The 25,292-nt window shown below is 35.5% G+C and overlaps 1 protein-coding gene across 1 annotated transcript in view; it reads right to left on the bottom strand.

The window, feature by feature from the left end:
• LRP1B (LDL receptor related protein 1B) overlaps positions 1–25,292 on the bottom strand; it is a 637,314-nt gene that overhangs the window by 182,201 nt on the left and 429,821 nt on the right. The window contains exons 16-24 of the mRNA XM_030454074.1: positions 23,323–23,445; positions 21,589–21,729; positions 19,078–19,203; positions 17,178–17,294; positions 14,619–14,699; positions 13,854–14,021; positions 11,947–12,129; positions 7,524–7,724; positions 5,693–5,938 (exon numbers count right to left, since the gene is read on the bottom strand). Coding sequence (XP_030309934.1) covers positions 5,693–5,938; positions 7,524–7,724; positions 11,947–12,129; positions 13,854–14,021; positions 14,619–14,699; positions 17,178–17,294; positions 19,078–19,203; positions 21,589–21,729; positions 23,323–23,445 — 1,386 coding nt within the window. The remainder of the gene's footprint in view (positions 1–5,692; positions 5,939–7,523; positions 7,725–11,946; positions 12,130–13,853; positions 14,022–14,618; positions 14,700–17,177; positions 17,295–19,077; positions 19,204–21,588; positions 21,730–23,322; positions 23,446–25,292) is intronic.

Raw genomic sequence — 25,292 nt, 5'->3', positions numbered from 1 at the left:
CCCTTGGGTGGATCCCATGTTCTCCTCTTGATAACCACTGCACATAAACTACCTGTGATGTTTTAAATTAAGCTGGTAGCACAGAGCTGAGCTTCTGCTTTTGAAGGATTTATCCGTAATCTGTCTTAAATTTGCCAGATGATCTTCTTGTTAAAGAAATGGGTGACTTCCTGTAAAGCCAATTTTTCAAAGTTCTGCAGTAGTTAAATACTTTAACGAGGAAGAAGATCACTGGCATTAGTAGCTATATCCCAAGTACCAGTTATCTTAACCTGAGAAATTCCTAATTTCTTATAATTGGCAGCTTTTATGCAGCAGACCACAAACTAATGACAAATTGCTTTTTGGAGAAACTCCAGTGTGTAAGAACACACATGATGGACTTCACCAGTAGCTTCTTTGATGTTTCTCAGTAATTAAGACTACAGTGGAAAAAAGAAACCTAATACATCTGGTAATATTGGTATGTTTTTTCCATCCAAAGTAGAAGTCTAAGAATCAAATAACCTATGGTGAAATTATTAAGTACACTGATGAAAAGGATGAGACTAATGGAGCCTGATGATTTTAAGGTGCAATACTTAAAAATGTAAATCAAGAATGGCAAATGGGTAAGAAGATAGGTATAGGCAAAGTAAGACCATATTGTTTATTTGGACATTTTAGTTTAAAAGCATGCCTCATGTTGTATTTCCCCCCCCCCTCTATTTTACTCTTCCTGTAACTTATTTACTTACTATTGCAGGAACCATCCCCCTCCCATTATTATATTTGTACCACTTGATTCCTCTTCTGTAAATTAAGAAGAAATACTCTTATTTGACCTAATGATTTCGAGTATTTTCACAAAAATTCGCCATAAAAATTTCACTCAATACAATGTAATGTTTTTTTTGTTTCACTCTTTAAAATTTTGCTTGTTTGTTTTTTGAAGTAATCTATAACAATTTATTAGAGTAAAATCACAGTTTTGTATCTTCTGATTTCATAAGTGTGCCAAATTTTTTACCATATAAGTAGGTATATAATATATATAATACAAACATAAGGCATGACACTTCATGAGCAGTTCTAAGAAAAAAATTCTGTTAGACTACTGACTAAACAACACAATTTAAAAAGGCTGTACAGGAAGAATAATGCTTCAGCCTTTCCAGTGGTTTTATTTTAAAATTCTATATAGCAAAAAATGCTAACTGAAGGTTATTGTTTCACTGAAGGTGATCACCTAGACTGTGATCTTACGAAATTTATCTTGCAGGAAAATAATTGCTTAAAGAATCTGAAAAAAATACTAATGGCAAGTTTGACATTACTCAGAGAAGACTGGACCAACTTCCCTTTTTTTTATCCCTCCCCTCCATTTAAGAGTTGAAAGCTATCTGGAAAGAACAACATTGAATTTAAGCCCAGCTAAAGCAGCTCAAACACAAACATAGATCAACATCTTATCTGAATTTATATCCCTAGTGATATAAGAGCTCCCACTGCTAAGAAAATGTTGACAGTCATTCCTGAACACTAAGTGTTTCTGAGTTCATCTAACTTTTATTACACCAAATTCTGAAAGACTGAGAATATAAAGAAATTTGAATATCTGTCAAGAACACTGTTTTTCTGCATGCTTGTCAAAATCTAAGAGTTCAAGTGCAATACATCAGGCACTTATTTTTAAATCTGCTAGAAGAGAAACTAGGAAGAGGATGAAAATATATAATTTATATTGACTTGCTAGCTGAATAATGGAGCTCTGTAGCATACTTTTAGTTCAATCAATATAAATTTAAATGTGAATGAAATATTTAGTCTTTGGGAAGGCAGTAATGTAACAATACAGATACCAGAATAACAAAAAGCAAACAAGATGAAAGCAAGATATATGGAAAGTTAACAAACTCTGAAGGAGAAAAACAGAACACTAAAAACCTTCAAGAAGTGAAGGGAACAATAACAGAAATAAGGGAAACAGGAGAATCTAAGGGAAAAATGTTGAAAGGGATATCAAAAGAGAAACTAGGAAAAAAAGAACTGCTCAATTTCTGATATACAATCCAAAAGAAAAAAAATAGAGCAAAAAATCACATAGATTACTGTATTTTCAGCATTCATCCTCTCATTAGGTTTCTGATGGACACACAAGTAAATGCTTTTACAGTACTTTAAAAAAGTGAAGCGCTGCATACTAACTGTACACTTTATTGCTGTGTACTACTGAAGTGTTTTGACTGTAAAGAGCTATTTTTTAAAGCAAAAAATGTAGCTCAGGGCAAGGTAATACTTTTCCTCTGGGTAATTTTTTACTGCTAGAAAAAAGATTCCTAGATACTACTCTAATATAATACACACCTAGTCCCAGTTCAAGGCATTTTAAATCACTATGGCTGTTCCAGTTCCTTTATACCAAATGGTATTATTGAAGAAGTAGTTTGGCATTTGAGGGACTGTTTATCTTGACAAGATCACTTTGAACTCTACTTGTAATAGTAGTATATGAAAGCTTTTTTCTTTATTTTGTGCCCCTTTAAGGTCTCACACATGGAGATGTAAATGGTATGGACAGTTTGAGGCTAACAGATTCACAAATGAGACCAAAACTGTGCTCATTTCACTAAAATAATGTCACACATTCAACAACTGAATTATCAGTCAATGTTATTCCAAGTACTGATTGTGCCTTGCAAATTAAATAAATGAAAGTGGCCAAGATTATAAAAAAGCATATTCCAAACCCAATATGGAACAGTTTTGTTGCCCCTTTGATGGAATTAACATAGTTTCCTCATGGCTTGTAAAGAAAGAGACCCCTTTTCTTTATACCAACTGACATCACTAGACTCAAATCTAAATACAATATTACATTCTTGGAGAAAAATCTGTAAAAATCAATTTGCAATTCCATATTCTTACCACCATCAGTAAATATTATGTAAAAATATCTCACAAGGTTAAAAAAGCCTGAGCAGTTGTAGTCTCTCTTTTCTGTCTTTAAAGCCTAAGAAAGTATATTCTGCTTCTGGGTTTTCTCCCCTAGCTTCCATCATTTCTATTTGCTTAAATTTGAAGTTTGTTTCAAGTTTGCCTCCACCAAGTTACTGAAATGTCTTAAATGCTTTTAATTCTTTTATTTCTGTAACCCAGTTAGAGTGCACTTTCTGAATTTTTGGAAATGTCCATAATGAAAACTAATTAGAATGATCAAAAGTTAATAAGACTAAAGCAGTCTTATAAAATAAGAACTTTAACAGCATTAAGATGTAGTTCAGATATAAAGAACTGTAGTGAAATGAGGCAACCAGGTGCCACTAATTGCCAGGTAGTGGGCATGAGCTTGTGTCAAGCCCACCTGTGCCTGATTAGGGCAAGGCCCCCACTGCGCATGAGCAGGACCAGGGGGCCAATAAAAGGTAAGGCCTAAGACACAAACTCAGCTCACACTGGAACTCATAATCTCGGCATGCTTGGCTTTAAGTGTTGCTTTCAGCACTGCACTACCTTTATTGCTCCACCAGAGCTCATTGTCAGCAGGGTGAGGCTTTGAGGAGTCTTGAGCCCGCGGCCTTCAGCATTGCTTGGGCTGTGTCATTACGTGCTTAGCCAGCTGCACCACTCAAGCCTCACCCTGACGGTGATGAGCTCTAGTGGAGCAACAAAGGTAGTGCAGTGCTGAAAGCAGCACTTAAAGCCAAGCATGCCAAGATTGTGAGTTCCAGTGTGAGCTGAGTTTGTGTCTTAGGCCTCACCTTTTATTGGCCCCCTGGTCCTGCTCATGCGCAGTGGGGGCCCTGCCCTAATCAGGCACAGGTGGGCTTGACACAAGCTCATGCCCACTACCTGGCAATTAGTGGCACCTGGTTGCCTCGTTACACTATAAAGAACCACAGAGGTTGGCCAGTGAACTATGACTTGAGAGTCTACTACCAGCATGGCTCAGTAACAGCTGAATAACATATATCCCAGATCTCATACTGTAGTACTATTTAAATAAGATTATGGATAAAAAACCCCCTCAATTTGGGAGCAATTCCAGAAATTACAACAACAGTAATTCCAGCCTGATGAATGTAAACCACATTCTTAATGAATTTAAAAAAAAAAAAAAAAATTAGCTCAAAGGCAAAGCATGCAATTTAAGAGAAAATTCCTGACATAAAACTCATTTTTAATTACTCACTGGTTTGGCAAAGAGGAACATTACTTTTATTCCACACAATAGATATTTTGGCCCATAAGTAAATTATGTGACAAAGTAACTGATGTAACAAAGTTTTCAAACTTCTGCAAATTAGCTCAAACTTTGTCAAAGCAGAATGAAGTTTTCTGAAATATGGAACATTAAGTTGGCTGCTAACTATTAAATGCTTTCAGGTGACTAGCAATAGCAAACTTGGGCTTTTCCTTCTATCTTACTGATTCAGTGTTTTTTCATGTGACTATCTGAGGAGAATAAACACCAAGTATGTGAAACAAATAAAGAATATCTTAATCATTATATCTATTGAATTATGAAATATCCAAATAAATGGCAAAACAGTTTGAGACACTGTGCTCAGAACTGCTAAAATTCCATTGAAGAATAAATATAATAAAGAAGAAAAAACATCATTTAATCCTAAACTGAATTTTTTATAATCTAGACAGCAAAATCAATGCTATTTTTAACTCCTAAGGAGGGCTAAAGGAGCCCTAAAGATGTGGTAACAGTTTATATTGCACATACATGTTTGTATTTCACATTTTCACATTGCATTTGAACCAGACACCTCTAACATAGTTTCTAGACCATGCTTCAGTACATATCAATAAGTTAATGCATTCCCCTCTCCTCTTGGTTTATGTAGGTTTTCATTTGTGGTCTGAGCAGGTTGACTGGTGTCAAAAAACAAGCACTAGAATGTCGTAGGTGAAAGAGCAACTTAAATTGTGAATCCTAACTGGCAGCAGATAATTGGCTATGTGTCTGCATGCACATCCAGAATCAAACATCTGAACCCTCAAGTAATGTTGATCAACATGATGTCACAGATTAATTTCTGCAAAATACATAGTAAACTGCCTGTATTCCATATAAATATATGCTAAGGTTTACACACACACATGTATATATTTGTAAATCTGCTGCAATATTAAATAAACATGAAAAGCTATATAAAAATTCAAACAACTTAGGCTCTTCTCAGTAGTGACCAGTGATAGGACAAGGGGTAATGGGTGTAAATTGGAGCATAGGAGGTTCAAGTTGAATATTCGAAAAAATTTTTTTCCTGTAAGGGTGACAGAGCCCTGGAACAGGCTGCCCAGGGGGGTCGTGGAGTCTCCTTCACTGGAGACATTCAAAACCCGCCTGGACACGTTCCTATGCGAAGTGCTCTAGGTGGCCCTGCTCTGGCAGGGGGGGTTGGACTAGATGATCTTTCGAGGTCCCTTCCAACCCCTAGGATTCTGTGATTCTGTGATTATGTGGTATTAACTTTAGAAAGTCTTATAAGCAACAAACTAATATTGCAATACCCCTTCCTCCTGCATCAGGAATGACCTCTTCAGATTGTTGTCAGCCCCACATTTGGATAATCCAAAACCATTATTTTTTATTAGAAGAAAAAGAAATAACCTCTGACTAAATTATCAGCTGTTAATGAAATACAGTATTCCAGGAATACTTGGGACAGTGAAAATACACTGCAATTTAACTTACCAGTACTAACACAACTTTCCCCATCCTTACTGAGCTTCCAGCCTTCATAGCATGAGCACTTGACAGTATTTTTATGCTGTTCACACACTTGACTACACTTGAGGTGCTTGGTACAGTAATCCATGAGCTCACAAGTTTTGTTGTCTCTACTAAGACTGAATCCTGCAGGGCAGGAACATACAATTCTTCCTCCAGGAACCACAGAGCATTGATGGCTACATCCACCATTGTTAAGTGAACATTCATCTGAAATAACAGAGAAAAAACAGCCAAAATTAAGTGTTGCAAGGCCTGGCAGTTACATTCCATATCTTAAGGTCACCAGGTCAACTTCAACACATTAAGCACAAGCTTAATTTTACATTTATTAAGTAGCTTTTGATATTTATTTTAAAACTTATTTAATTTGCATGTATTTAGCACTTTCAGTAATCTGTTTAGCTTTACGGTAGTCTTTCTGGATTTAAGGATGGCAGATGGGCAATTTATGACACATTTTACAGTTTCAAGCATTTTACTTCAGTCACTTCAGTAATATCCTTACAGAGTCAGCACAAAGACTGTTACAGGTCAATCACATTCAGAGGTGACCAAAAGCTGATGCAGAAGAAATAAGCACAGTTTTCCAAATACCTCCTTTGCCTCCAGCCACTCAGCTCCATCCCTTAGTCCTATGTATCTATATCCCAAGTAACTTGTCAAAGAAAGATGTACAAATATGATTTAAAAATCATATTTAAAACACTATTTCTGCATTCTCTGTGTCAGTCTTCTCACCGAATATTCTGCAGGTAACATGGTTCACAAAGCTCTGATAAATGGATTGAAGGTGATTCATGAAACCTTTAAAGCATGAGAATTAACAGCATGATAATTGTGTCTGTGTGAAATTCTGTGACCCCTTAGAGCAAAAAAAAGCACAGAACTGCTCCTTACCCCACAGTACTACTGATGTCCCTCCCTGGAATTAAAGGGACAGACAAATGCACAATGGGGTCCACTGATACACTGGAATCTAGGCTTCACTTTTACATTTTAATCTACTTTTGTCTTTTAGTTATGTTTTTAAGTCTAGCAAGTCTCTGGAAGCCTTGTGCCTTTGTGTTAAGATGCATAAAAGATAACTTTTCTACAGAAGAATTACTTCCTTTTCACTTTAAAAAAAGAAAAATAAAATCAAAACCCATGTTTCACTTCTTATCATTAAACCACTTCTATAGTACAACACAACATTATTGTAAATTCTTCAAATCTATCAATTTTATCTTTGCATATATTTTATATTAATTAAAATAGGTTATTAGTTATGCTTCTGTCAGATTTATAAAATCAGTTTTGCACATTTTCTACTAAATACTGAGACTGATTTTGCTGAGATAATCTCCAGCATCTGACATGCCATGAAATCCTTTCAGCACCATCATTGAGGAGACATGTTAGCTCCTCCTAGTCACCCCAATGCATTTCTCTGTGAACTCCTAACACAGGATTCTAGCAACTCAAGCTTTTTTAGTTTGAGAGAAATGCAAATTAGCTTAAATCCTTTCATACAAACCACAGCTTTCTAATTGCTTGCTTCCAGGAGCATTTTAAGCAGTCAGGAAATTGCAGACTTACCTAAGGAACTATGTTTTTCCCTTATTTGAAGAAAACTAATACTTCAAGCACAAACCCAGCACTATTTAAATTAAAGAAAAATCCTCACATAGGCTACGGTGATAAAAAATTCAGTAAGATGAACACGAGAACTTTTTTTTCTTTTTTTCCCAGCAAGAAATATCGTGATGGACAATCTCAAATACAATCAGGAAAATGTGTCTAAAAGAAGTACCACAAAGATCGCCTTCATCTGATCCATCAGGACAATCTCTTCTCCCATTGCAGAGCTTCTCAGGCTGTAGGCAGATGGAGGTATCATTAGCACAAGGGTATTTTGGTGGTCCACACATATAGCCCTCGCAATTATCCTCATCAGACTGATCCTCACAATCAATATCGCCATCACACAGCCACGCCTTGCTAATGCATCTCCCTTGGAGAAAAGAGACAATAAACACAGGAAATCAGACTGGAAGCAAGCTTCAGGAAAAACCTGCAGTGACATTACAGACATGGCTTTTTAGTATGCTTTTCTGCTAAGAGTATTTTCTTCTTAAACAAACAGAAAAAAACCCCAAACCACTTGGACACATAACCTGAGGCATCATTCGCATCAGTGCTGACCACCCAATTTTCCAACCAATGTCCATCCTGATTATTTCTATGCTGAACAGAACTGCATTCAGGAAGTTCTCAAATTGTGTTAAATATACCAAATTATAATAATTTTTTTTTCTTTTTTTTTTTTTTTTAATTTCTGCTTTTCTTCATCTCCCTTGCCTTGCGTTCCTTGCATCTTCCATCCAAGCAATGTTTCAATATATGAATTACTATAAGCATGGGTTTGAGAAACAAAGAACTTTCTTAGAAGTATACACAATACACTCCCAGATTATGCTAGATAAATGACCAGCTTTTAGATGGCTAAAGTAGGTGAAATTTCTTACATGATTTCAGTTTTATCATACCGGGGTTTGGATCCTTTATTTCACTCCTCAAAAAGGGAAAAAATCTTGCACTTTTCTGCCATGCTAAACACCCATATTTAGAGAAGCAGGACAGTTTCTAGATTGGAAAGTAGGTTATGATCTTTAAAAAATATACATGTATTATATTATAATCACCCAAACCTGGGATTCTAACAGGTGAAAAATCATCGTGATTGTGAAAACGAGCTGGAAAGTTTGATAAGCCCTGTAATGAACTGACATGTATTTTATTCTCATGTTAATAGAGAGACAACAGGTAGCACAAGTTGGGAAGCTGATTTTGCACTGTGCTTCTGCCAATAAACTATTTAGGTAGAGAAAATCAGGCTGGAATGGGTAAGAAGATCCTGTAAATGTGCAGATTCCTTGGCAGTGATGCTGGTGGATCCCCAGGACTGTCTGGTGATGCCTGAGACTGGTGAGTGACAAACTGCTGCACAGCACAAAGTGACCCAACTTTCTGCCCAGCAGGACCAGTTTAGCATCCATCTTCCCAAAAAGAAATTGAAACTGATTATGATTCTGTGGGGAAAGCAAATGAGTGTATGAAATAATCAACTGGGGAAAAATCTTATTTTCTTGACTCTTTAATACACTTCAGTGTATTTGGTGTCAAAGACACTATAGGCTGTTTTTTACCCTATATCACCCATGACACAATTCCATATTAAATGGCCTGAAAAGATAACTTGTACATCTGTCCACAAAACACAGCAACTGGCTCTAGCTGGAACTTTGCTGCTTGTCATAATGTAGTAGAACACTTCAAATTCCATTAAAAACTCCATTTAAAAATTAGAGAAGTGCTTTTCATTTTGATATTTTATTTTTTTAATGGGAAGAATGAAAAAAAAAAGTTTCTGTGTCACCTCACAAGGCAAACAAGTGATCACATTTACTTTTGTTGAAGAAAAGCAAGAAGTGCAACTTCAGGATCATACTACAGTAAATGTGTGGTTTCAACCAATAGAACATAATTACCATTGTAAAATCACCTGGAAAAATGAAAAAGAGAGTGGTGTCAATTAGAATTAAAAGTTTTCACCTTTTTCTATAGTTGTCAAAGTCCCAAATATCCTACACTGAAAAGACAGAATCACACAGACAGAAGAAAGCAAAGCTGCAGGTATGTTATGGATCCAGTTTATACTTACATGTAATGACAAAGGCTTCAAAAACCTGTCCATATTCATTATTATCTTGAAATGGTTGTTGATTTTATATATAATTATAACACAGCCCCAGAATAAAAAATACTAATGCCAAGCTAACTAACCAGATGCCAGAATAAATTGATGTTGCTTCCAGTAGAGCTCCTAACCTGTTATTTCATCTTTTATACATGCAAATAATTACAGAGGAAATCAGTTTTCCTGCCTCTGACATTAAAGAAGATATATTTCATAGTGAAAGATTCATCTTCTACTATGATAGCTATGACACATTGTTAAGTAGAATATACTTTCAAGGAATTAATCTTTGCCAAAACTCCAAATTGACTAATATGACTGTCTTAAAATCATTACTTAAAATTCACTGAAGTATTTCTGCTTTATTGCTCCTCATTGAAACTTGTGGGTTTTGTTTATTTGTTTCCAGGAATCTTTTTAGTAAAGTTCTGCCACAATTTAATTGCTTCAGTGGATATATTTGTTCTTTTCTATAACTCATTTGTGTAACACAGAAGAAATATGAGTAAAGAAGTGAATCAGAACTTCTGAAGAAACAAGTATGTGGGAAAGCCTGATCCAAATGCTTCTCCAACACTTTATTTCCCACAAATATTACCAAGTTCAACAGAATTAATGTTTTTAAAGCTCAGTATTTGTTGACATACCGAGCACAGGAAGTTTACAGACTGATTCTCTATTGAGCTGTAGGTAAACTGCCTTGGTGGAACATTAATTGCATTATTTTCTCTTAGAGTTACTTCTTACTGCCTAAAGCTGGAATGCTTTCTTTCTCAAATAAATTAGAACATCACTCTGAAATGTGGTAAATCAAGTGGCCTGAAGCATTTTGGCTTGCTTTGGACACCACAGCTCAAGAACTGCACAGGTTGGACAGTTGTAGTAAGACTAACCAAAACACCGAAGAATTTAAAATGCAAATTAAAACTATAAGATATGTAGGCAAAGGGAAAAAAGAAAAAAAAAATATATAAAAGAGGTATTTTTTTATTCAACCAAAATGTGGCTACTGTGACATATGACAGAAGTCTTTCAGCACTCATTTAAAACAGTGAAAATATGAAGACAACCAACTTTGCAGCAAAGCTTCAGATGACTTATTAGGAAAAAATATTCAATTGTTAGAGGCAAATTACTAAAAGGCTTTCTATATAAATTACAAAATACCCTGTACTGGATATTCTTAAGTTCATATCAGAAAAGGGGCTGGATATGATGGGTTCTTGAGACCAACACAACTCCAAGCATGAAGTTTGCCTGAAGGCTGACAGGCTGTAATTGGAACTTGACACTCATGCCTGTGGTATTGTGACAGATTACACAGAGCCAAGAAAAGCTACAATGAGGAAAGACCCTGCCAACTACTATTCACAGCCAAAAACCAAAAAAAAGTGGGCAGTAACATATTACTATTACTGTTCTCCCTCAAAACCTATCAGCTCTTTCACCTCCTCCCCATCACATCCCTACCCAGACCCATCATACTCACTATTAGAAAATAGAGTGCCACCACCCAACAGTCTATAAGGGAAGAATTAGCCAGTTTCTACTCATCTGAACATTTCTCATAAATGTGGAAAGCAAGCAGTATTATTCCTTTTGAATAATCCACAGAGAAAATGTTGTTTATTTTGAAACATGAAAAGATGAGGACAGAAAATTTGCCTTATAAAAAAAAACCTTAGTAGTCAATCATCCCACCATCTGGAATGAAACTGAAAAGTAGCTGAACAAAACTTCACTTCTGTTTTCTGTTCCAATGCATTACCAACAAGTCTCATCCAGACCAGACCTTTTGCTTCTTCCAAGACTCATGGAAGTAAAAGTGAAAGAAATAAAATAATTGGATGAAACTGTCAAAACTAATTCCTAAAGCACTGTTTCCACAAAACCAACAAAGAAGATTCTATTTTCCTCTAAATCACAGCCATATACCCTTGAATTCAGCAAATGCCTAATGAAAAAATACTTTTTGCTACATTTGTATGTGGCAGCCAGAGAAGATCCATTTCATCCTGTAAGCTGAGATATTGCCCTCCATGCACACCATTGTAAACATAGGCAAATATATCTATATGAGGCTTCTAGTTTGAGCTCTTTTCCCCATTTAAGCACTAGGAAAATGTATTGGGAGGAAGTGTATTTCTTGTGTCAGGCTTTTTCTCAGCCTGTTCCAGGGAACAGACCACTCTCTTAATGTGAATAATCACTTTTTAAGTCTTGAAGCCATTCCATCTAACATTTACTTATTATATATAATCACAAACTCCATTGATTTTTTATTGTAAACCAGAAAACAGATTAGGGGAAGCATATCAATACTTTTTCCTGGCATGAGTACAGTAAACAACATCACCTTAGTAGCATTAAACATTAAAAGCAGTATTCATTTAGTAGATATGTGATCAGCTCACAGACACAGACACACACATCCATAAGGAGTAAAAGAAAGCAAACCATTTCAGCAAGCACATACCTGTACTCTTGCAGGAGAACTTTGTTTTTTCATCACACAGTCGTTTAGTTCCATTACAGCCTTTTTCATCACTGCCATCCTCACAGTCCTTTTCCCCATCACAGCGCCACAACTCGGGAACACAATTCCCATCAGGACTGCACTGAAATTCCTGCCCACTGCATCTTCCAGGAGAGGGAGTTTCTTAGAAAAATCAGAGTTACATTGAAGAAATTGCTCACAGTTCCTTCCATTCTGTCTACAATGACTTAGAATCCCCCTTCCTAGCCACAGCCCAAATCAGTCCCATTTATCACACTCAAACCTCACTGTTCCTTTTTACCTCATCACTCCAACACAAACTTCAGCCAAACTCTTCCTTGTCTCACTCACTCCATTCACTTCCCTCTCCATCAGAAGCTCAGAAGGTAAATACCAATTTTATTTTCTCTGCACAGCTGGCATGAAATGGAGACCAGCATGAATGGAGAGATGTAAGAACGAACAAGGCAGAAGAAGTTTTCCTGGTGCTTCAAAAGCTCTCCCCCTCTCACCCTCAAGCTACATTCCCTCCTTTCTACTCTCTTTTCCAACAAGGTCCATCTGCTTGGACATAAGGGTAACATCTCTTGACTGACCTGGACTTGTGCTATGACAGCACTGCCAGACTTGTTGGGGCCTTTATGAATTCCAGAACAGTGAACTTCAGTCCAGTGCAGCTCTGCAATCAGTCTTGAATGTTTCAGACACAGTAACTAGGTGATTTTAGTTATTCATCACATGCTTAACTAAGTATTTTCTAGATGATAGCCCTCTCAATGTTATCCTTGCTCTCCTTTTCTCAAACTATTGCCACTGCATTCCTAGTATGTCATCATGTACATAAGTTACAATAATGATAAACTTATCCATTCCTGGTGATGCCAAAAAAATCATCATTTTAATATGTTCTTATTGCACTGTGTGTGAATATATTATTTATTTTATTGCTTTGTTTTAGGTTGGGTTTTTTTTTTTTTATTTCTTAAAAAGAAATCTGCATTCTTGCATTCTGTGGTAAATAAAACACAGGATAAGTGGCTGGAAGGCTAGAGCAGAGGAGGACACAGAGGATACATGAACTGATAATACTGTAAATCAATGTTACTTCAGACACAGTGGTGCAAATACCAGCATAATGTGGTACATATTGTATAAAGGGTAACTATTTTTGTAACTATATAAAAATTAATGACTTCTCACTACTCATGCACAGCATTCTGCTGATTTATCTATTTGTCTGTAACTAGATTTAGAATATATACTCATGAAAAAAAAAAAAAAAAAAAAAAAAGACCAATAAAGCCGTGCACAAATACTTTGTTGTGGAAAAATCAGTATGAGAAAAATGAGAGAAAAATGTCCCCTCATTCTTATCTGATTGTTCTTTATCCTTTGCTACGAGCACCCTTCCCTTCTCTCCCCATCCATATAAATAGAATATATGGCATTCAAATGGGACTGTAGTTTGTTAAAACCTTATGCTTCAGTAGCTGAAAAAAAATAAAACAAAACACAAAAAAACCCAAAATTTGGATCACATGAGAGTGTTTCTGAAAAAATACTCTCAAAAATATAAATGCATACTTAAGGAATGCTGCTTACTGTCTCCTTATCTAAGCAGCATGCACCTCTGTAAAGGGAAAACCATCACATTTAGCATAATTCAGTAAAGCTACAAAACTTATCTCAGAATAATATCCATTCTATTCTCAAATGCATTCCTCTATGATACACTTCTGTATTATTGTATTACAGCTGACATATTTTTCATTCCAACCTCTAGCAAGGTTAAAAGCATTTTCTCTTCTCGGACAAATAATCCACTTATAATAAAGTGTTGTCTGTGTTTTTAAATAGTAAGATGTGACAAGCAAATAAAAGCTAACCTTCCTTGCTGCAGTTTTGTTTGGTTTCATCACTGAAATCTCCACAGTCGTTGTCACCATCACATGCCCAGTGACTTGGGATACATCTACCATTGTAACATCTGAACTGATCAGCAGAACATGAATGAATACATCCTAGTTCATCACTTCCATCACCACAGTCATCATCTGCAAATATTATTTTTTTAGATTATTTGAAAACATAAGAAAAAAAATCTGATTAAATGTCAGACGTGAGGAGAAAAAGATATTTCCAAAAAGGCAACAGAAAAATAACATCTCATGTCACAAGCTCTGAGAGAAGGTTCATTTGAACAGCTGTCACTGAAATATAAATTCTTTCAGGAAAATGAAATAGGTACCATGTAAAGTATTTTTAGCCTTCCCCCTGAGGGATGCTAATTGTAAAATTGAGCAAGCCCACAAACAATAAAAAAATCAGATATTTTTTGTCAGGGGAATTATTTTAAATATAATTTCATAAGCAATATCTTCACTTATTTTATTTTAATAATGAAATTTGTTATCACACTTCATTCTACACAATATAAAGTTTGCAACTGTTCCTGTATTCCACTCCATCATTCCTTGGATGAAGCTCCAGTGTTGCTGCTTTCTAGGTCAGGTCAGTATTTCTAAAATAGTGTACTTATTTTTAACAGCCAAACTGGAAATATCAGTCTCAGAAGAACAGAGTGGGTATCAACACAACAGCCATGTAATATTGCCCCTATTCATTTCAGACATAGAACACTTGATACTTGCCTGAATCACAGAGCCATTTGCTGCTAATGCATCTTCCATTTCTGCATATAAATTGAGTCAGTGGTTCACATGTTGGGAACTCTGTGAAAGTGTTAAAGACGTAAAAAATATTTCACACATATCCTCTTTAGTAATATTCTTCCACCTTCCCATATGCATAAATTACCCCAGTCTATTGTATCAACCATTAGCACCTTTCAGATACTTTATGTGGAGAGGGGGAAAAGGTGAGACATCTAAAAGAAGGCAAAAAGGCTTTTAACTTCAGATACTGAGCCAAACCCTGTTCTTCCTCAACATGGACCACTGCAATGCATTATTCTGTTATATGAGACAGTCACATTCCCATCAGACCAGGGCTATCTTTGCCACTAAGCATGGTAATATTTACAACAATTGATAGCTTGATAACTGATACAAACCATTCTTATATATGTATATAAAAGTTCTCCCATTGTTATAGCACTTCCAGTAAAAGCCAGGGAATGGAAGACTATAGAAAAAGAAGTCTGAGTACCAAAATAGTCAAAAAAAGATTTTAAAAATCCAGAATTTACAAACGGTAGTAAATGTGCTCCAAGCACTCCAGTAAAAGCAGCAAAACACTAAGACAGTACCATTGAGACTCAGTATTATATTCACAGATTTGTTTTTATAATTGTCTAATATATTTCACATGGGACAACTTGCATTTTTTCAGACTTCTTTTTCTTCTAGCTAGGTATGTGCATCACACCATTGTTATGTTAAGCTGTGCTTGCACCCATTCAGTTTGGAAATAAAAGATCTGCTTTATAAAACCTTGCAAATCTTAAAAACAAACTGAAATTCTAACATGAAAGAAATGAGGAGGAGCCTAAACTCTCTATAGGGAGTAAGACACCTCTCAGTAACTGATGGATGCCTAATGCAAACCTAAGAAGACAAAATGAAAAATATGCCTGAATAGATATTTAAAGGCAAAGGTGTCATTCACTGAAGGGTTTCATGTTGGAAGTTATTACCAAGTATATCCTAAATGCAACAGAAAGAAATGTCAAAATGATGCACGGTCCTGCAAATCACACCAAAACTGCCCAAGACTGGAAAAAAAAAAAAAAAGAATCTCCAAGTGTATTCCTTACTAGGTTACTATAATCACACTGAGTTGTTCTCATCTTGTTTCAACTGAAACAACAAACCTAAACTTCAAAAAGATTTTGAGAATTAGGCCATGTAATTAGTATTGAAGTGTTTCTCTTAACTTTTAAAAACCAGCACATAAACTTTATATTTCCTTAGGAAAGGAATTCAGTCAGTCATTGACATCAAGGAATTTCAAACTTGGGTTAGCTGTGTCTTGCTGTCTTTGGTACAGAAAATGATTTATAAATGTTACAAAGTTAAATAAAGCCTTTTATTTTGTTTCCCAGAAACTTAGGAAAAGTTTTAAATTAAAAGTTAGGCAAGAAACACCAATCCAAACCATCTGCATCAAATCCTACAATGTTTAGATCACCAAGAACACCTTAAGACAGAAGTGATTATTCTTCTGCTTCAACACAGAGAGTGTGGGAAGCCAAGTTAACACTGATGCCAGCACTTTGTCAAGTACTCCTAGGAAGTGTTTGCTTGGTTTTCTTGGGGGGATGCCTCACACTAACAATAAAAATCTGCTGGAGACAAATAATGGAGATGTGCTGCACCACTATAAAAAATATGATTTTAGAGACTGCAAAATACAGTGAGCCCATTGGGATTTCCCATTCTGCCTCTGTACACAACAGAACTACTTGACTTGAAGCATGGCAATTAGAAGTCTACCTCAAAATATTCTCATTTCTACTCATATAATGATTTTGATTTTTTAATCTCCATTGAAATAACTGATCAGATATCAATTACTGCGAATATAAAACTAGTTTCCTTGTTTTCTGGTTTATATCACTATTAGAAGAAAAAGGAAGATAGCAATAAGAAATAAGACAAGAGAATGTAAGTGAATATTTCAGAAAACACAGCAACTGTTTGCATGTAAAAATCCTGAGAAATCTTGAATGCAGTTATAGGAGGAGATGCTGAGAATTACATATAGGCTTAGAAAAGTAACTATGTGAACTTAAATAATGGATATCAGCTGGTTGCCAGTCATGAATAATTCAAAATTAGAAAGCTTAAGGGACTAGGACTAACCAGAATTTACTGATTGGATCCCACACATGTTGCTTTCCATAGATTCTCTGGTAATTGAGGTCATGGAGATTTATGTTTATAGAACACAGGGCATCATGGTGCTAGCTAATTACTTTCACTTATGCATGCACTTTTTATTTTTCTGTCAATTAGAAAAGTGTTATGTTGGCTGATCTGCATATTCGATACCATAGTTAACGATCTATTCATAGAAAGTGCAACCTTTGCTTTGGGTTTATTAATCAAATAAATTGTATTTGCCACTTCAGAAAGAATGTTGTCACTTCATATAAAACCAAAAAAGCTCTTCGTATTTTTTTGAACTATCAGTTCACATTAAAAGAGATCCTTGATGTGTTTAACTTTTCACAGAGTAAATTTACTTACCACAGGATGTCATTTCATCAGTTTCATCTCCACAGTCATCTTCCCTGTCACACAGCCAGGATGCTGGAATACAGCGTCCATTCCCACAGGAAAACTGATCGACCTGACAGGTTCTTGCTGTCAAGACAAAACACTCCAAAAATGCAAGGGAAATGGACTAAATCTGTTAGGTCTCTTGGTGCATGGCTGTATGTAGAAGCTACAGGTCTGGAGGGCATCTCCTGGCCTGCTGCAGGTTTTACCTGATCTGACTAAACATCCTTCACCTCCTTTGCTTTCAGAGAAAATCTGAATCATCTGCAGGACTATGTTCTGTATCTGTTATGTAAGATTTTTAGCTTCTTCACATGAGAACATGAAATTTTATGTGTAATTATACAAAACTAGGTGGGAGAGGAGAATTTTTGATAAAATAACATTAGTGCTGCAACTGAAGTAAACAAAAATCAGGGAACAAATATATCTAACTTCCAACTGGGATATTAACCACTTGTATTTCATACCATAAATAATTATCCAGTAAGAATCATATTTACACAGAAAAATGGTAGCATAGCCTATGTGTGATGTGTTCCTGGATCACTGTTATTAGAATCTATCTTTGCAAATAAGCAACTGCAATGATCCATTAAAGGGAAATCTGCCTGTCTGTCTTCCTTCTGAAAAAATACAGATCACTAAAAGATGATGCTATATAACTACAGAAATTATTTTTGAAAGCTGATGAACAGTAGAACTTAAAAAAAAAAAATCCAACTTATGAAATTGACATCTTACAAATCTTACTGAAAAGGTGAGCCCACAACTAAAATGCCAGTGATATTGACACAGATTTTGATTCCACATTTGATTTTTTAGAGTTCATCTATATATGATTCAAAATTGTTTTTAGAAAATACTGATATGTCAGAATCCCATATAATCAAAAGACTGTATCTCCATTTGCTGTTTTCAATTATGGTTTTCCTTTTTCTTTATAGAAATACCCCCAAATTCAACAGAACAGTTTTAAATATATAAAAGCTTTTTTTGGAACAGCATTTACCAGTGCAGGAACAAAAGAAAAAACAAGAATAGAAAATTAAACAGCCAACTGAGAGAGGGCTGCAAATCATGGGTCTGCCTTATAAGCACACAGTTGAATATCAAATGATATCAAGATGTATTTTCAATCCACAGCAATACTGTAGAGGTGTCATGGACATAGAAAAAATTAAAATCAAGGAAAATCAGTTCAGTGATTATTTTAATATCCAAGGTACACTGGCTATCACTGCATTTCAGTTTTAAATAGTCATCAGCTTCCTGATGCCAAATATTTGGTATCTCAGATATTTAATGATTATTTGGTGTGCTCTACCTACAACCACTAAACATCACTTCTGTACAAGCCAAGGAGAGATTTATTGAAGTGGAACAAATAATCACTTTGGTATTTCCTTAAAAACTCTCCATACAGTTAATAAGTTACAAATGCAAACAAGTTCAGGCAACAAGGGGAAACTGAATAACTAATTATGCTTTTCTCAGCATAAAATAAAATCTACTAGTGACATGATCTACTAGTGACATGGCACTCATCACAGCATGTTAACAAACAAAATTCTAACTGCCAAAAAAGATTTAACAGGGACAAGTTTGTACCTAAGCAGTGCTGTAACAGCCAACCCACATGGAGAGATTAAGTGCTGAATTCCTTTGGAGAGCACAGTCAAGCATAAAGATTAAGTAAAATATAATTTGTATTCCAGCCTCGGTGGCATCAAGATCTGAATTAATTTAAAATGGCAATAATCAGATTACTAGTAGTAGATGGATTCAGTTTTGTTCAGAGCAGTCTTGAACTGTTTATGGAAAAGGAGCAAGAGAACTTGCATGTACAACTAAGTGAAATCTTTACCTGCACAGGTTTTATTTGATTCATCTTCATTATTACCACAGTCATTAGCTCCATCACAAAGCCACCTCTTGGGAATGCAGCGGTTATTTTGGCACTTAAACTGATCCTCAGGACAACTATGATTGACTGGGGAGAAAAAAGAGTGGTATTTTCCTAAGAAAATAATTGGAGATTAATAGCTGAAAATGATACATTAAATGATACTTCCTGGTGATGCAGTTAATATGATTATCTTGTATATCTAACCACCATACTATAAGAATTGTTCAACTAACTGGTGAAAAAATATTGCAGTAATTTAACAGATAAATTTATAAGTTATTTAATGTAAATTACACAATACAAAGCAATTGTATCATATTATTGTCAATATGGAGGTCCTCTTCTACTAGGTGATAAAAGGTAGCACCATTTTGAAATGTTTCAGTTTCCTTAAAGAAAAAAATTCAATGTGGTCAGGTTTGCAAACTGAAGTGCATATAAATGAAAGAAAACACCTAAGGCAACAGATGCAACTTCCTGAGGGCATATCCAAAATATTGTATCACAGAGAGTTCAGATTTGGACAGGTTATAAAATGCTTCTAAAATGATGCTTATTATTGTCAATGGCAACATATAGAGCTGCTCTTTACTTACCATGAAGTTGTAGGTATCAAAAAGTGAAATACACAAATCAGTGTAAAATTGGAAAAAAGAATGGAGTATTCAAGAGTGAACAAGGTATCTCACAAACATCTTTTTGCCAGTTACTAAGTACCATGGTAAGGATGAAGACTGAAAGCACAGAAATTATATGTGCACTATTGGTCTGCTCTTGTAGCTGTACTAAGTCTGTATGATCTGTTCCTTTCATGCTAATAACAAGATCTATTTGCAGCAGATCTTTCTAATATTGTTTTACACAGGACACATTAAACCACATAAAACTTCAAAATGCTGGGTTAAAAATAATCTCAAGCTATTTTTCACCCACTCAGACATGCATAATGTCTTCTTTAAAGTTTAACATAGATCTGGAAACAAAGGATATTTAAAATGAAAGGATGTCTTGTGGGTTTATCCTTGACATTTCAGTAGCTTTTACCTTTGACCTTTCTACCTTTCAAAAACAACACAGAGCACATGAACACTTCACAAGTGTTTTCTGTGGAGAGTTCAAGAGCACTGCAAGTAAAGAGTTAATTAATTTATGATATTAACAGATAGGCATTCCAGGTCTCATAGTGTTTATGAAGCAACCTAGCTCACTAGGAAACAAAATGGTGATCATCCATGAGATAAAATTAAAAAAACAAAATTGAAGAGTTGTTTAGAAAAAATCTGACCTCAATGCTAGATCAAGTTATTATTTTAAATTGTAGTTAACTTCTTAGTCATATATGAATTTACTAACACACTGGGTGCATTCTATATGTAACTGCAAATATTTCAGACTAACTCAAAAAGAGCCACTGAAGTTTCTATAGCAACAGCTGCAAAGCCATTACTGTTATCATACTGGCCACTTAAACTATGTATCATGTACAGATTTGGGGCCAGATTATGATTTAATTTCTCTCTTTATAAATCTTCAAAGAATTACAGGCTTTGATCAATGAATGGGTCTAAATTGCACTAATTTAAAGAAGAATCAAGTTTACTGTGCCAAAATACTGTCTCTCTCACTCTCTTTATTAGTTAAGCTCCTTGTTTAAGTGTAAGAATCCCCAGTATTATGACAAAATGTTAGCAAGCACTGTATTTCAGAGCTGGATAAACATTTTGAAATTAATTTGGACTAAAATCATTAATAACTTACATATGAAGCTTTCCAAACTCCTACTGCAGGGAAAGAAACCAAACTGGCTACGTTACAGCCATACAGAAAAAAGACCTGGGCATTGTAGAGGACCCCAAATTCAGTTTGTGACAGTAACATCAGGGCAGTGTGAAGCAGCCAGGATTTACCCAAGGATGTATAAACAGGACTATCAGCCCTCACAAACACCGCCTCTCAGTCTCATCAGCTTCATAAAGGCTTCAGGAGAAGTACATATATCCAGTTTTGGACTTGAATCCCTAGGATTACTTGGCAAAGTTCAGAAAAGAGCAATGACATCTATAACACACCCATAACCTACCGGGGAAAAAAATAAATAAAAATAGAACAGTTGAGAGTTGTTTTGTCTCGGAGAGATAAGAGTGAGACTATGATAAGAGCTTTCAGATATAGAGAACAATGCTGCACAGGAGAAGAGTGTATTAGTTCTCCATGACTACAGTTGGTAGGGAAAAAAATAACATGTTTTCACTTCAGTAAAGGAGGTTTAGTTTAGAGAAATGATCTAATGATAGAAATAGGAAGCACTGTGACACAAGAAGTAAAGAAAGGCATTTAGACTGCTGCAACTCTAATTTTATAGCAAACTATGCAAGCATCTTCCTGGAATGTCAAAGATATGCAATCTGCTTTCTATTATGTTCCTGTTGTTATTTCTGATAGGGGGTTAAAAAGTAAAAGCAGACATACAGCATATTTCAGAGTGCTCATCACTGCCATCCAGGCAGTCGTCGTCTCCATCGCAGCGCCAGCGGTCCTGGATGCAGCGCTTGTTGTTGCACTGGAACTCTTCAGCTTTGCACAACTGTGGTAGCACTTCTCCACGTTTAACTAGGAAAAAATATCCAAGAAGCACACCTGTTTTATCAGCTTGATAGTAATGCAATAGCACTTCTATGTAAATAGATACAATTCTTGTTATCGCTCTTCTGACTTTTTTTTTTAGTAAACTTTGCGTATTTCAGGTAATTCCACCTGAAGCCTGCACCAGCATGCAGATCTGAGTGCATGCTTGAGGCAATATATCTTTAATAAATGGAAGAACTCAGAAGAGAAAGGCACTCAAACTGTTTTTTAAATTGGTGCTTTGAGGATAGGGCAAAAAAAATCAGTTTAAAATCTTGCAATGCCTCGTCAACAGTGAAAAGAACAGACTCGTAGAGACAGACCAAATTCTGGTACACGTTTCAGGGCTAGAAAATGATTAGTGAGAAGCTGATTCTTGTATCCAAGCAACAACAAAAATACCTGTATAATGCACTGGTCCAGACTCAGAAAGGAAGAAAGGATAAAATTCTGCTGAGGTGGACTTAGGTAGCAAGCTAAAAGCTTATTGATAAATCCAGACAAATAGGTTTTTTCAACATAAGGTTCAGAATGCTTAATGTGTAAATACCACACACCACTCCATGACCACCAAAGTCCTTGGAAAGGGTCAGGCAATGAAGTTTGTTGGGGAAAAGCAGGAAACCTGCTTCATTCAGATCTGAAAGTGTCTAACCTCTCTTCCTAACACTTCCATTCTGTCTTAGCAGTGAAAAGTCCACCTTCAGAATACTTTCTGCTAAAAAGAAAAATAATTCTCCTTGGGTTAAATTTGAGCTTCTTGCAAGCCTCAATAATGTTCATTGTGCTATGAAGTAATTCTTACTCTTTACTCATCTCCACATTCTTACTCTTTACTCATCTCCACAAGGCTTATTGCTGGAGACCTAGGTAAAGTCTTACACACTAAACTTCAAGAAATAGATCTGTAAGATTAAAAAGAAAAATAGAAAACAGATAATTTTGAGTATGTCACAAATATCAAGTCTAAACTCTTTAAAAAAAAATCTATTATCTGTTTTTTAATTGAAAACCCCACATTTAATTATTAGCATAGATTTTTAAATTGATGTTTCAATGGAGATAAACAAGGAAGAGATGCAAAAAGAAAGTGTAATTTGCTAAGTCTGTGGCATGACCAATTACACATAAATGCACCTGCTTGACATGTTTTGTGGACAATTTCAGCATGAATATTTCCTATGCCAGATTTCAATTTCAGATATTCAGGAGTCAATATAATAAGCTGAAACCAGTTTATGTAGAATCCACATAATTTTTAGATACATTAATTTCTGGTATTTCTGATGTACTTTAGAAGAGGTCAGTGAAATATTTAAGTGCTTTATCATAACAGACATTCTGAAATATTATCCTCAAATACAATGCACTTAGTATTTTGTCTTTTTTGAAATATCTTCATTATATTAGATAAAATGTCTTCAATTAGAATTTTTGGGGGACAAGGATCCTGCAAGATCATTGCCTTGCAGGACTGCAAAAAGCCTCTAGGAGACCACATTTTCTTGTTTTATTTTGAGACTTGACTTGATCCCTTAACAGTAGCATCAACTCAGGTATTTTTTAACAAAATCTTACTCATGCAGGTCGTACTGTTTTCCTCCAAAAGCTGATTATCAGCACAGGCACAAACTCTGCCTCCAGGAATTGCTAAACAAAGAGTGCTGCAGCCTCCGTTGTTCACACGACATGCATTATCACCTTTGAAAAAAAAACACCACAATTTTAAAACTAACAGCCATGGTAGAAAATGTCTTTTCAGAACGTAAGCACTTGAACAATTTCATTATTTACAACTACTTTCATCATTTCTCATAGTTTGGTTACTACAGGTTGTAATATGTAAGTCATTTTAGTTACAGATTGCAATACCCTGTAATAGTAAAAAAGCCCACACCATCACCTCAGAACACTGTACCTCCCTTTTTAATGGTAAGAATTACTACAAAATATGTAGCTACATGAAACATATTGGCATCTGCAGATGTTAAGACAATACATCTACATGCAGACTAAGGAAACAGAGAAGGGAAAGATGATTTCTAAGTAGAAAGAGCTCTATGGCAGATGGAACACAGGACAGATATTCCCCTACTCTCTTCTGAACACACCTGCTGCATCACTCCTTTGGCAACAAAACTTAAAATCTAAGCCCATTAGAGCTAATGTTACAAATTCTGTTTGTGTCACTTTGGTCATGACCTAATTGCTTCGATATGCACTGCTGAGGATGTCCAACTTCTCATGACCAAAGCTCTTTTCATTTCAAGTGTCAGTGATAGCTATGACCAAGGCAAGCTACAAAAATTCATGTCTGCCAAAACTTAAAAATAAAACTGCTTTTTTCCTCCTTCTGTCCTGGTAAAAAGCAGGTGTTCCTTCCTCTGCTCACCATTTTCAGATGTACAAAACATTCATCAAGTCCTGAACTAAAACAGATTCAACACAATTCTCTCTTGTCAAAGCACACAGAGGAAGCTGCAAACATAAACTGCCTTGTCAGTCATACCTGCATGTGCAGGGAAACATTTTCAAATTATCACATGAACAACAGGTAACCAGAAAATAATTTGAAATTTTAAAAACTTTCAGATTTTAAAATGTACTTCAGTAAGTCTTCCAAAGCTTCAGAGTAAGCTATTCCTAAGCTTTTTTTCTGACCCACTCTACACCATTTCTTAGAAGGAAATGTGTCTACAGTCCATTAAAAGGCCACTGAACTTTCAAATAACATTGTGCAAATTAATTCCCACAGAACTCTGTGGGAAGCCACTGTGGTACTTGGACTTTTACTGGGCAGGGTGTGAGGGAGATGGCAAGAACATAACTGTATAAACAGGGAAAAACTTTAAGTCTATGGTGTGAGGGCTGGGTAGATAGAGTAGCTCCAACTTAACCTCTGCATTTAAAATACTTTATTGATTCTAAAATATTGCACAAAATATACTCCTTTATTAAGTCTGTGCTCACCAAAAGCCAAATAATGTGAATAAAACATCAAAAGAGATGCATTTCCAACTAAATCTTTTGAAAACCTCAGATACAACAGAGCCTCAGAAAGAGAAGCCTTGACAATCTCCCACCCAGCACACAAAACAAAGAATGCCACTAATGTAAAGACTCCAGAAAATTATCAGAAGCTGCCAAAACAAACCAACCAACATATAATCTTCAGAAGTGAAACCAAAATTATAGAGCACAAGTCAAGGAAATTTGCAGTGATTTAATTAAAGGACATGCATGAGTTTATTGGATCACTAAAAATAATAATGCTATAGAATAAAAGACTATTCAACAAGCATAGAAAACACTTTGAAAACCAACAATGATTCTGAAGCCCAATGCAAACTTAAAAAAAAAAAAAAAGATCAAAATTAAAACACTACATCAAAGTCATCTGGCCCACCTTGAAGATGAGAAGTTCCTACTTAACCTCATAATTGGGATGACAAACAACAGTACGGCAGCTACTTGTTCAATAGTGATGAAAGAGAGGATGACAACAAGGAAAATACAAATACCAAGAGTTAAAGCAACAAGACCCTAGA

Source organism: Calypte anna, chromosome 7 (genome assembly GCF_003957555.1).
Source record: "Calypte anna isolate BGI_N300 chromosome 7, bCalAnn1_v1.p, whole genome shotgun sequence".
Taxonomy (NCBI): domain Eukaryota; kingdom Metazoa; phylum Chordata; class Aves; order Apodiformes; family Trochilidae; genus Calypte; species Calypte anna.
This window is presented reverse-complemented; position numbering and strand designations above follow the sequence as displayed.